The sequence below is a fragment of the Parathielavia appendiculata genome (assembly GCF_033297405.1).
Source record: "Parathielavia appendiculata strain CBS 731.68 unplaced genomic scaffold N657scaffold_1, whole genome shotgun sequence".
Taxonomy (NCBI): domain Eukaryota; kingdom Fungi; phylum Ascomycota; class Sordariomycetes; order Sordariales; family Chaetomiaceae; genus Parathielavia; species Parathielavia appendiculata.
Genome location: NW_026944220.1, coordinates 1,271,833 through 1,283,951, shown reverse-complemented (window position 1 = coordinate 1,283,951; position 12,119 = coordinate 1,271,833). Strand labels below are relative to the sequence as shown.

General features: G+C 56.7%; 5 protein-coding genes across 5 annotated transcripts; 1 reads left to right on the top strand and 4 right to left on the bottom strand.

Moving 5' to 3' along the window:
• Positions 1-3,063: 3,063 nt before the first annotated feature.
• Positions 3,064-4,380, top strand: N657DRAFT_629569 (uncharacterized protein; the record flags this gene model as incomplete). The annotated part of the gene is made up of 3 exons (XM_062790900.1): positions 3,064-3,238; positions 3,314-4,030; positions 4,307-4,380. 3 exons carry the CDS (start codon positions 3,064-3,066, stop codon positions 4,378-4,380), a joined length of 966 nt encoding a protein of 321 aa, XP_062652240.1.
• A 254-nt stretch (positions 4,381-4,634) lies between these two features.
• N657DRAFT_563377 (transcription initiation factor IIE, beta subunit) lies at positions 4,635-5,384 on the bottom strand (the record flags this gene model as incomplete). Its single annotated transcript, XM_062788208.1, has 1 exon — positions 4,635-5,384. The coding sequence occupies one exon, from the start codon at positions 5,382-5,384 to the stop codon at positions 4,635-4,637; it is 750 nt and encodes a 249-aa protein (XP_062652239.1).
• A 1,815-nt stretch (positions 5,385-7,199) lies between these two features.
• On the bottom strand, positions 7,200-7,778 carry N657DRAFT_539208 (cytochrome b5; the record flags this gene model as incomplete). Its single annotated transcript, XM_062787811.1, has 3 exons — positions 7,200-7,352; positions 7,435-7,561; positions 7,672-7,778. Coding segments are annotated over 3 exons (387 nt in total), but the record flags the coding sequence as incomplete, so codon positions are not given.
• A 408-nt stretch (positions 7,779-8,186) lies between these two features.
• N657DRAFT_695680 (subunits of heterodimeric actin filament capping protein Capz) lies at positions 8,187-9,730 on the bottom strand (the record flags this gene model as incomplete). The annotated part of the gene is made up of 4 exons (XM_062797317.1): positions 8,187-9,007; positions 9,072-9,209; positions 9,268-9,554; positions 9,674-9,730. 4 exons carry the CDS (start codon positions 9,728-9,730, stop codon positions 8,659-8,661), a joined length of 831 nt encoding a protein of 276 aa, XP_062652237.1. The 3' UTR covers positions 8,187-8,658.
• Positions 9,731-10,170: 440 nt separating this feature from the next.
• Positions 10,171-11,438, bottom strand: N657DRAFT_676248 (thiamine diphosphate-binding protein; the record flags this gene model as incomplete). The annotated part of the gene is made up of 2 exons (XM_062795881.1): positions 10,171-10,208; positions 10,259-11,438. The coding sequence occupies 2 exons, from the start codon at positions 11,436-11,438 to the stop codon at positions 10,171-10,173; spliced, it is 1,218 nt and encodes a 405-aa protein (XP_062652236.1).
• Positions 11,439-12,119: the final 681 nt, after the last annotated feature.

Here is a 12,119-nt window from a genome sequence, read left to right as displayed (position 1 = left end):
GGTTGTGGTGGTGTTGTCGTGCACGGTTCAGGAAGGGTGCTGTGCTGGCAAGTAACCTTCGTGAATCGCGACTCAATGCAGATGACGTCGCGGGCACGACGAAGACAGGAGACGATGGAAACAAGCCGAGAAGGAGATAGATCACGACTCGGCTTTGTGAGTTCGATGGAATTGGTCCGGGAACGAGATGTTTTTGCTCCGGCGATTTGGACCGGGCGATGGTCAAAATAACAAGCAGAGGGAAAATAACGTGGCTCGTGCAGCTAAGGTTGGGAAAGCCGCATTTGGGGCACAGTGAAACGAACAGCTGGGGTCCCAAGACGCGTTGTGGGCCCCGCAGCCCAGGCACTAAGGCCCCACACTACCAGTCAGGTGGAGATCCTTCACGAAACAAATTATCGATCGCAGATTCCGACTTGCCCTGGAAGTGTTAGCTCCTTCAGAGCTGTGCTTTATCTGTAATTGCAGATATGAATTTTGATTGTGCTAAGCTTGTGCTGCTCTTCTTACGCTTTCTGAAATCCAATAGACAGGTCGAGCAAGGTCTCCAGGTCCCTCTTACTTCTAGCATCAGGAAACCGAATGGTTAATTGCCTGAACTTCGGCCACCAGCTCCAGAGAATGATAGCGGCGGGTATTGGTAAGATTCGTCCACACGCCCTCAGCCAACGGGAACACAGCTCCAATGACCCAAAAAATACAGAACACGAGACCCGCGACACCTACTAGATACCCGGGCTACAGCGCTGGTCCTCGACAGCGAATGCAAGCAGCCGCCATCTCTCGCTGCTGGGCCATCAAGGTGAGACGCTGGTGGCGTGCGTCGGCGGCTCGTCATGTTGTTTCGTGCCTTGCTCTAGCCTACACCTTAACCTACACGCGGTCCATCACCAAACAGCCAAGCCACAGGGCGGGGCGATCAAGAGCTTCCACACTGCTTCGATTTCTGCTTCGATTGCAACCCCCCACATCGGGATGTGGTCCCTGGCTGCCCCTGAAATTAGCCCGTGCTTTGGCGTCCCGCCGTGGCCGACGCCAGCGGCCAAAGCTTCTTAACGCCAACGAACGCCCGGTCCTAGAGGACCCTAAGATTGGGAATCTGCGAATGAGAATCCCATTGATGGGAGATTGAAGTAAATATGTTGAGCCTTGCGCCGTTAGATTCAGCACAATTTTGACCGCGAGACCAGTGTCTGGTTGGGCGCGAGGAGTTGTCGATATGGATGGCCGGTGCATGACAGCCTCCCAGCATCCTTGCTCGGCAACCCCTGAGCACAAGGGCCTCAAAAAACTTGCTTGGTGATCCATCACCTCTTCCAGATTTCCGGATGATGTGGAACCAGGGGAGCAAAATGCGAGCTCCCACCTCTGGGCGATCCGTGGTTTCGGCCATGCACAAAGCTTCCATGATGCTTCGTCGAAGCTTCTCCCGCCCCTTGTTCGGCGCTGGCGGATCCTCGCAAGCCCTGCCCATGCAAGACGCAGGGGCCCGGGGCCTTGGCCATTTGCAGCCCCATGATTCCAGCTCCGTCAGCTCGCCGAGCTTGGACCCCGGTCTTCAGCCCCTTGGTTTCTGTTTCCGAAGGCTGTGCGTTGATGAACTGGGTGCGACAGGCTTCATGATCCCATACCACAGCATGGTGACCTACAACGCGGAGATTAGGGAGTTCAGCCTGGAGAGCAAAGATTTATGCACTCATGCAGCTCGCCCTTTGTAGTAGTAACGGTGTTGCAGTGTTTCTTCAGCGGCCAAGCTTCTGAGGTTTTAATCGCCCCATACCATGCGGAGCTGCATGATGTGAGCGATCGTCGGCCCAAATGGTCAGCGTCATGAATTGTTCGTGGTATCCAATCTCGGATCGGCATTGCCAACTCGAATGAGGAGCGGAGCCTGTGACGGGCTAAGACGCCAACTCATCGGCATTTCCGTTTGAGGGTTGGCCGAGAATCTTGTTGAGTAGGCGCCAGCATCTGGGCCCCTTAACCGGAACATCGCGAGGTGGACATTGGTCCTCCGTGCTTCGGGCGGAAGTCGTCACGGCCCGGGGTGGGCCTGGTCATCTCCGGCCAATGCCGGCATCATATCATCCGAGGAGTTCAAGATGGCCAGTCTACAACGCCCAGGCCGGCCGAGCCAGACAGCTCTTGGGCGGGGAAAAGAGCGATTATTCCTTCTGGTCGTTGAAGAGATGTATTCAATTCATCTCGATGTGCAAACAACATTAACGTTCTCAGGACAGGGTTCAAGGTGGGCAGCGAAACTGCCTTTGCTCCGGCGTTGTCGGAGCAACCTTGGTCGCCCCGGCCGTTCCGGCGCCGTCCCTCATGCTGTCCCCCCGAGAATGGAGTTGTAAGGTCTCGCGAGAGAGAGCCGTCCAGGAAATAGCTGGGTGGCGATGCTGACTGTGAATGTCATCCCTTAGCAACACCTACGGCACGAGGAAGCGGAGTCTCGTACATAAAGGCGATCACCAAAGCCTGACGATCACCCTCCAATCCATTGTCTTGACACGGTCCTGACGAGCCAAAAATTCGCGGAAGAGTCAGTGGTTTCATCTCCCAGATGATCACTAATCCTTTATTCTGATTATATATTGCATGTTGGGGTGGAGTCGTGGGACCATCAGGTTCTCTACACAGTACACACATCGATTCATCCGGGTATGTCTTCCATCCCGTTTCCACCTTTGTTAGTGTCTATACCATGTTGGAAACATGTCGCGTTATGCCGAGGCATATTGTTGTGAGAATACGAAAAGCACCGCGTACAAGTACCTTCGACTATCTCCGTCTTGCAAGGTTTAAGCTTCTGCGGCTCACCTCTGTTCTACTGCCGCCTCAGCTGTTAATCTTGTGGCTTGTTCCGTGGAGTTGAGATCCGCTTCTGAGGAGAAGCTTCACCCTTCCCCTTTCTCTTGCTCATGTTTCTGGGTTCAGTCTTGAGGAAAGATTGAGGAAAGGGGAGGCAGCAAAGATCGCAAGGATCGACAGAACGCAAAAAGAAATTGACGGCCATCCACCGTCCTTGTGTGCTGATCGGACTTAGTTCGACTCACAAGCATCATGCCCAGGTTCACCATCGAGATTGACGTTTACTCGGATCTCGTCTGCCCCTGGTGCTACCTTGGAAAGGAAGCTCTCGACAAGGCCATAGCCATTTACAAAGCCCAGCATCCCGAGGCCGACTTCAAGCTGATCTGGAAGCCGTATCTACTTTGGCCCAACGTCGGCGTGTCTGGTAAGTCATGATACCCGGAGCCAAACTCGACCACACTCTCCACTGTCTGAGACGCCTATTAAAAACCCCTTGCAGCCTACGAGCGAGGAGCCGGACTCCGGGCCATTTATGGACCCAACACTCCAGCCGTGCTCGACCGCCTGGCCCGCTTCGGCGCGCAGTACGGCATCGAATTCAGATGGGATGGCAAGTCGGGAAACTCGCGGGACGCGCACAAGCTGGTCCTGCTGGCAATGGAACGCGACGCCGCCGCGGCAAACGCCACACCCTCCTCCCCAACAGCCACGCCTGCACCCGACCACCATCACCGCCCACCACCACCATCCTCCCCCACTGAACCCCCTAATCAACCACCCTCGACGACGACGACGAAGACAACGACAACGCCCGCCGCCGTCCCCCTTCTCCCACCGCACACCTCAACCCATCAACACCGCACCCTGACCCACCTCTTCACCGCCTCCTTCCAACATGGCGCCGACCTCTCCTCGCGCGCCTTCCTCGCCCGCGCAGCGGTCGAACCCCTAAACCTCTTCTTGACCGAAGCCGACGCGCTGGCCTATCTCGCGCGCGACGACACGCCCGCCGCGCGCGCCGTCGACGCCTCGTCCGCGTCGGCCGCGGCGCGGCTGCGCGTCGGGGTGGGAGCGGTGCCGAGCTATGTCGTGCAGAGCAGGTGGCAGGTGGGCGGGATGCAGGGGGAGGACATCTGGATGGGTGTTTTTGAGAGAGTGCGGAGGGCTTCTGCTGCTACTAGTGGGCTTAATGGTAGTGGCAATGGCGGTGATGATGGTGTGAGGAAGGGGATGGAGAAGGTTGAGTCTGCTGTTGGGGACGGGAGAGTGGACGGGATTGGGAATGGAGAGGGGAGGCCGTCGTTGCAGTGGGGGACGGAGCAAATGGAAAGAGATGGAGGGAATGTGGTGGAGGGAACTGATCATACATAGCTCCAGGATGCATGTGATAAATTGCTTGGACTGCAAGGCAACCCTGTTCTGTGTTTTTATGTGTTGTTTTGTTGTTGATGAAGTACAGCAAACTTGTCATCATGACCTGGTCCAACCACAGCTTTCCTGCCCGAAATCGACCACTTCGCCCTCAAAAACAACCCAGATCAATGTCTAGCAACCTCCAACGCCTGACTGTATGTGAAGTGTGACCACCAGAGACCCTCTAGCATCATAGCCGTTGTTTTGCACCCATTCCACTCTAGCCAGAGCAAAAAAACAAGAAACCGAGCCAATCTTGATTGCCCATCAATGGAAGTCAACCTCTCCGAACCCATCCCAGACGCCATCCCAATGCGAGATATGACCATTGTAATACCAGACCCACCCCCCCCCCCCCCCAAAAAACATCCCACCCTCTCGCCACCTTCTGTCCACCACTCCATCCCTCAGCGCTTCATGTGGCTGTAGTCTTTGAGCAAATGCTCCATATGCGTGTTGGTCGACTTGGCCCCCCGGCGCTGCACGCGCTTTTTCTTCTTCTGTTCCTTGGGCGCCTGCGCCGCCTTGAGTCGGGGGTCCTCCGACGCGGGTTTCTGCTGGGCGGCGACTAGGCGCTGCACAATGGTGTCGAGGCTGGGCACTTCGGTGCGCGCCCACATGACCTTGAGCTGCGGGTCAACCTCGTGGAACAGGCTGGGATCGTCGAGCCAAACCATGCGCGCGGAGCCATCCTTTTTGGCGCGGATCACGAGCACCCGGTGCTCCTTCTCCAATTCGTTGATGCCAGCCTCGCAGTCGGGCCAGCCGTCCTTGAGGTCCTTGACGCTGACCCCGCTGGCGTCCGTCTTCTTTTGCAGGTAGGCGAGCAACTGCGTCTTGTTCTTGACGCCGGGGATCGTCGGCCGGTGCACGTAGGTGCCCGACCGCCAGGTCTGCTCGCTCAGATCCGGGTCCGGAATCCACTGGATTTGCGGGTGGCGGCGCATCTGCTCGACGAAGAACTCTCGCTCGTTCTCCGGACGCGCCGTCGCCGACAGGTAGCCGAGCACGTCGAAGCAGGTTTGCGGCTCGTCCTTGCTGCGCAGCCACGACACGGCGTAGGCCATCTGCGAGATGATACTGTCGCCGGTTCCGGTCATGGCGGGTTGCGAGTAGACAATGTTGCTCGGCGTGTCGCGGTCCTTGCGCGGGGTCATGCTGCCCGCCGGGGCGGCCGACGTGGTGGAGCCGACAGAAGGAGAGGGTGACGGCGGAGCGAGCGAGCGCTTGGTGCCTGCGCCGGAGCCAAGCTTGGCGGCGGCGGCAGACATGCTGCTCAGGAAGGACGCGTGCTGGCGATCAAAGGCCGACATTTTGGGCTGTTGATCGCCGTTGTCTTCAGGGTTCTGGTTGCTGTTGTCTTCGTTGGTGTCCGAGTCGCTGTCCAGGTCTATCGCGTTGTTGATGCCCTGGCCGCTTGCCTCTGTGCCGGTACCCTTTTCCTCAGTCACCTTGTCGATGTCCTTCTTCTCTGCAAGCTGTTTCTCAATTTCAGCCGAGAACCGTGCTTGCTCGAGTTCCTCCTCGGTCTCCTCCTTGTCGGCGGCCTTCTTCTCTGTCTCCTTGTCGGCGGCGGCCTTCTTGCTGGTCGTCGCTTTCTTGCTTCCCTCCTCCTCTGCAAACTCCTTTTCAATTTCAACCCGGAGCCGTGCTTGCTCAAGTTCCAATTGTTGCAGTCGAACCAACTTTTTGGTGTGACTGGACTTCTCGTTATCGGCAGCTCTCTTCTTGCTGGCCCTCCTCTTCCTCACCGGGGGGTTGTTCTCTTTATTGGCGTCGTTTCCCGGCTTGGGCCCCGTGTGACTGGAATTCTCCTCGTTATCGGCAGCTTTCTCCTTGCTGGCCCTCTTCTCATTCACCGGGGTGTTGTTCTCTTTGTTGGCGTCGTTTCCCGCCTTGGACACCGCGTGACTGTCGACCACTGGGACGAGAGCGCAATTGTTATTATTATTATTGTTGTTGTTGTCGTTGTTGTTGTTGTTGTTGTTATTGTTGTTCCCAAGGTTCATCCACAACTTGTTCCCTCGTGATGGCAGCAGCGTCTCCCTTTTGCACTTCTGCGCAGGTTTCCGATTCTGCGGAGGAGGTTGTTGAGCGGTGCTTTGTTGTGCCGTCGTGGTTGCCTGTTGCGCTGATGAAGAGTGGGACATGCACGTCGCCATTCTGACAGGGATTATTGACAAGGGTGCCATTCTCAAACAAATGTGGCTTTCAATTGAAAGTGTTACTCGACATCCAAGAAGACAAAGTCCGTCTGATGATTTGGTGTCCAGAAACTGTCGCGAACTGATGAAAATGAAGAGTGCGTAGGATAACAGAAGGTGAAGGATAGTAGTGGAAGACCTCGGGAGCGCTCAGGTATTTAACGCTGTCCAAACGCGACTGCTTCTGCAAAACAATGCAAGCAGATGCAGAGAGCACTGAGCGCCGTCGTGATAACTGCCTCAGGACAATGCGTATGAGCTCCAAGTGGACATGACAAATGCGCCATGACACAAAATTGCAGTAATAAGCCCGCGGAATTACAAAGTCTATACACTGTGTGCCAGTCCCGAGCAGTGACCTCCGCCGCGTCTCCTCCATTCAGGCGCCCGAGACAGGCAGCAGGCTCGCTCGCTTCCAACGCCGGATGGTATATGTAGACGCAGCATACACGAATGCCATCGCCATCCATTCTTAGCTGAACCCGTCTAACCTGTCCAATGTTGTTGAATAACAATAATATCAACCACCGCGCCGTGCATGCACCTGCCGTTGCCCGGCTCCACGGCCACTGTCAGAAGACCCAATCCAAGTAGACAATGGCGGGAGACTTGACATCCGGATCCCAATGGTGCTTTCCTGAAGGCATTGCGGCGCGCCACGAGTAGACCCAGACACCGTCAAGTTGGAAACTGCCATTGCATTCGCCATCCCGAGTATTAAATCGCAGCAACTGAGAAAAAGTCGGCCTAAGCGCTCTGTGCGCCCTGTTGTTGCTGAAGGTACTGGTAGGCGCCGTAGCCAATTAGGCCGCCAAGGACGAGGACGGCGTACACCCCAATGCCAAGACCGGTGGCAGCGCTGTTGTTGGCGGCCGGGGAAACGGCGCCGGGGACGGGGGTCTTAGGCTTGGGGTCGCCGGGCTATAGCATATAGCACACGTCAGAAACTGCATGCCACCACTTGTGTGACCGTGTATGTTGGATGAAGATGGGGCCTGCTTACGTTGCGCTTCAGCGTGCCAACCTTGAGCTGCTCAAGGGTCTCGCGCGCCTCGTCGCTGTGGCCGACGTCCTCAAAAGCCTCGGTTGCGTCCTGGCCGGCGACATCGAGAAGGACTTCCTCGCCACCGCTGTTGAGATTCCGCTGTATTAGCACGTGCTGTGATTCGTATTGGGAAATGCGATGCGAGGAACCCAGGGGACTGCTTGGGGAGACGATATGCGGCCGATGGGCACTTACGGGTGCTCGTCGACAAACTTAGTGCAATCGTAAACCTGGTCGTGAATGACAACATAAAGATCCTTCTTCGTGTTGTGCTCGGCAACATCTTGGTAGGTGAGTTCTTTGGTAGCCATCTTGAAGGATGATTTGTTGTCGGGTTAGAGATTGTCGTCAGGTAATTTTTTCTGGACAGCTATTCTGTTAGCACAGTACGAACAAACAAACTGGCCCGGTGCCCCGGTAGGACGCAACTGTGCCGGCAGGCATACCAGAGATGCAAAGACTTGGGCACGATGAGTAATTGAGTCGGTACGGCGGCGGGCTGGTGGGAGACGGCTTGTCAAAGGAAAGGGGTGGAATAAGAAAAAGGTTCAGGGTTCCGATCCGGCTATGGAGTAAGGAGCGATCTGACCTCCCCCGACAAAGGCAGTCAATCCCCTGGCCGGCTCAACCCGCGTCTCAAAAGGACCTGAATGAGGAGTCTCCTTGGCAGGCCCCCAAAATTCGCCTTAGCCAATCAAGAACTTCCAGAATTATCCCTTCTGGAATCTGATTCGTTCATTTCATAGTCGTTCGATTTGGAGACTTGCGGTATCTCGGAAACCGATGCATTTCACTGCGAAGTCAGACAGAAGGGTGTCCGGCGGGTTTCTGTGAACTTCGTGCGGGGATTTCCTCCTGATAGAGGCGGGGACCGTTTTCCGGAGGCCAGATCGAAGCCGTACTTTGCCCAGCGGCCCGCATTCCAACGCCAAGTCGGTTTCAGAGTTTGCAGCCCTCCATTGCTGTGGGCAGCGTTAGCGATCGATGCGCTTGTCGGAACTTTCTGGGACGGGGGCGTAAGTGTCAATGGCGGAGTTTCGCTGCTTACTCGCACATGCGTCAACAGATAAAGACACCCGAATCTCCATACGGGTGCCTACACAGAACGCTCCATTGGGTCTGAGAGTAACATTCAATGCAGATACATGCTCACGCTTACTCAACCACCCAAAGGGAACCTGTCTATCTTCTAGCAGCCCCGCCGCCGATGTCCTGCCCCAGCCTGTAGCTCGCCACCTTGTCCCATTCGATCTTCTGCCTGGTCACGGGGAGCTGTCTCCTGAGCGCCTTGAATGCGCCCTCGCTCAGGCTCGTAAAGCTGCGATTCAGTTCCTCCTGGTATTTCTTCTCGCCCGCCGCGATCTCCCTGGCGATGCCCGCGCCCGTCCCGGACGTCACGGACATGTTGACCGACTTGTTGGTCAGCAGCCGGACGTTGCCGTCCTCGTAGTAGTGCACGTCGACCTTGATGGAGCCCTCAAGGGAGCTAGAGGCCGGGTTGAAGATGTAGAGCGAGCGCCAGCGCCCGTTCCTGTGCGAGACAGCAGGTTAGCCAACGTTGGGGAGAACCGTGGGTATGTGATGGCGAGCCATACCAAAAGTTGCTCGGGCTGTACTTGTTGGCGACGATGATGATGGCGATCTTGGTATCGTTCTCTATCGGGTAGGCGCCGTAGGCGGCGTTCGTAAAGTGCTCCTTGACGTAGGTCGACAGCGCCTTGAGTGTCGATTTTCTGCAACCCAGTCATGAGCTTCCGTCCGCGATGCATCTCGTTGTCCTTGGTCCCTCACGCTAAATCTGCCTTCTCGCCATCCACAACATGGCTCTCGACCGCGCTGGCCTTCTGTGTGGTGTGGTCGAACGCAAAGCTGCACGAGCTCTCGAGATCGTAGTAGCGGCCGCCGCCCAGTGCGCTGTGCGAGCTGATGATGACCTGTTGGCTGCTCCCAGGAAGCTTAACTGTCGCAAACTGCTCCTCATTGTACTTCTGGAACGCCGGGCCCAGCTCGTTCACCAGGTTCGGGCTCGAGATCGTCAGTGCCTTGATGTCTGGAAGGCATCCGGTTAGGCTACGCGGCTGGGATAGGCCGTAGGGAAGGATGCATGCCTGCGAGGACGTCTGCGAGCTACATGATACCTGTTAGCACGTAATTCGTATTCTTAGGCGGTGCCCGCGTTGGGAATGGGCCAGCTTACCTCTCCCGGGGGCGCTCCCTCCACGAAGGAGGAGACAATCGCCTTTTCAGACGACATGGCTTCAGATAGGAACAGCTCAGGCGACCTTGAATGGGCTCCGAGAGCCTGTTGGGAATGCAGTCGCGGGGTACAAGTCACGTCGGAACCGGGCCGATTGCTGTCGTCGACGGGCAAGCTGTTGATGAAACGACGGGCGGGGCAAAGGTGGGATGTAACAGAGCGCCAAGAAATGGTGCAGTGGGACATAGGGGCTTAAAAATACCAAAGTTTCATCTGATTATTAGGACTTGAAAGTGACCTCACTGCTTTCGCTACCTTATCTCCAGAAAGAACTCAGAAAGAACTCAGTCAGGTCTCGATCCGACAACGAATATGTTTGTGTTAAAAGTATGTGGTATGCACGAAAGATACAATGTCTTGTCGCTCTCAATGCGCCCCTTCGCCAGTGAACGCCGCGCTGCTCTGATGCGATCCTCCGACACCTCCCAAAGACCAGTCTAATATTCTAGCACCTTCCTGATATTGTCATAGATTCCTGCCCAGGTCAACACATGCACGTACCATAGTCTGTATAGGAGCACTTACTCGCGATATCCGGGGCGTTCAGCGCCTCATACAAAAGCGGCGTGTGTATGCTGAATCCAGCAACGCGCGCAACAGGCGCTTCTAGCCGGACAAAGGTCTGGGGGTCCCCCTGGATCGCCGCGGCCACCTCGGCTCCGATACCAGCATTGATCATGGCCTCGTGGACGACAAGACACCGCCCCGTCTTTCGGACACTCTTGAATACCGCTTCCTTGTCCCAGGGGTAGACGGTCCTCAGGTCAATCAACTCGACCGAGACACCCATATCCTTCTCGGCTTGCCGAAGCGCCGCTTCACACTTGTACAGCGGCTGGCCATAGGACACGATGGTGACGTCCGATCCCTCCTTCAGCACCTCCGCCTTGGACAGTGGCAACGCGTACGCCGCGGTCGGGACCTGCTCGACAGCGGCGCGGTAAAGGATCTTAGGCTCCATGAACACGCATGGATCGTTGCTGCGAATGGCGGAAAGCAGCAGCCCCTTTGCCTGCAGCGGCGAGCGGGGCATGATGACGCGCAGCCCGGGGATGTGCGTGAACAAGCTCTCAGGCGACTGCGAGTGGTAGAGCGCGCCATGGCCGACGCCGCCGCAGGGCATGCGGACAGTCAGGCCGCCGGCGTTGCGCTTGCAGGCGCCGTCGCGGTACCGGAACTTGGCCGCCTCGTTGACCAGCTGATCAAAGGCCGGGTAGACGTAGTCGGCAAACTGTATCTCAGCCACGGGGCGCATGCCCTCGGCGGCGGCGCCGATGGCGAAGCCCATGATGCCCTGCTCCGTCAGCGGCGTGTTGAAGACGCGGTCGCCGCCGTATGTCTCGGCCAGCTTGCCCGTGCAGCGGAAGACGCCGCCAAAGGCAACGTCCTCACCGAAGATGAGGACGGATTCGTCTTCCGCGAGCGCGATAGAGAGTGCGTCGTTGACGGCCTGGAAGAGGTTCATGCGCTTTGTCGTGCCATTGCGCACCTCAGGCGACAGCTCGGGGTTGGCCAGCGCGGACTGCGATGTTTGGAAGAGCAAGGGAGTGGTTGAGTAGTCGGTCGGCAAGTTCAGTTTCGCATTGGGGGGGTGAGTCGAGTACGGTTGCCGGGAGGAGACGAGGAATGCAGCAGAAGCCGACGGGGTGAGAGTCGATCCCCGGACTAACGCCCTTGACAGAGCGCGCATTGGTGAACCCTTCATTGTTTCTGGAGCTAAATCGCCTCTAACCGTCTGTTACGAGCAATCTATGTGCATCGTGAAAGAAGCAATTGCGAGAGATGGGCGAAAGTGAAGTTTGGGAAGAGGGAATGACGGCGGCGTCGGCTTGCGACGGCTTTGTCGGATGAGGGTCCCTGGGCTGTTCCTGACAAGCCGTGCGGGGCCCCGCATTCAGTCTCAAGTCACCTTCTTCGGCTGAGGTACAGTTATTGCTGTGTAAAAGATGCAAGATCTCTCGTTTCCAATATTGATAGAAAGGGGTGCGAGGAAACTATGGTACGCCCTCGCTGGCATGAGCGAAGTGTGGGCCCAAGTTCTGAGTGCCCAGAGGGACAAGAGGAGTCAAGAACCGGGGCAATTGGCGCATAGGCTTGGGCCCAGTCGCCGGACAAGTCAAGCGGTCGCCATGCTTTGACAAGGCCTGGCTCTGCCAATTGCTGGCGGCACCAAAAGTGAGATGAAATGGAGAAACTGAGACGACATGGTTGTCAAACACGCCCACATTGGGTGTTGACCACACAGTATTCGACTTGGTTCTGTCCGAAGAGCGGCTACAACGATGACGTCGCTCAGCCCTGCCCCTTTGTCGATAAATTCGTCGCATGTTAGGTTGCCCGGTCAACAGTCGCCCATTCTTTACTCTCGGAGGATCAAGGCAGTGCG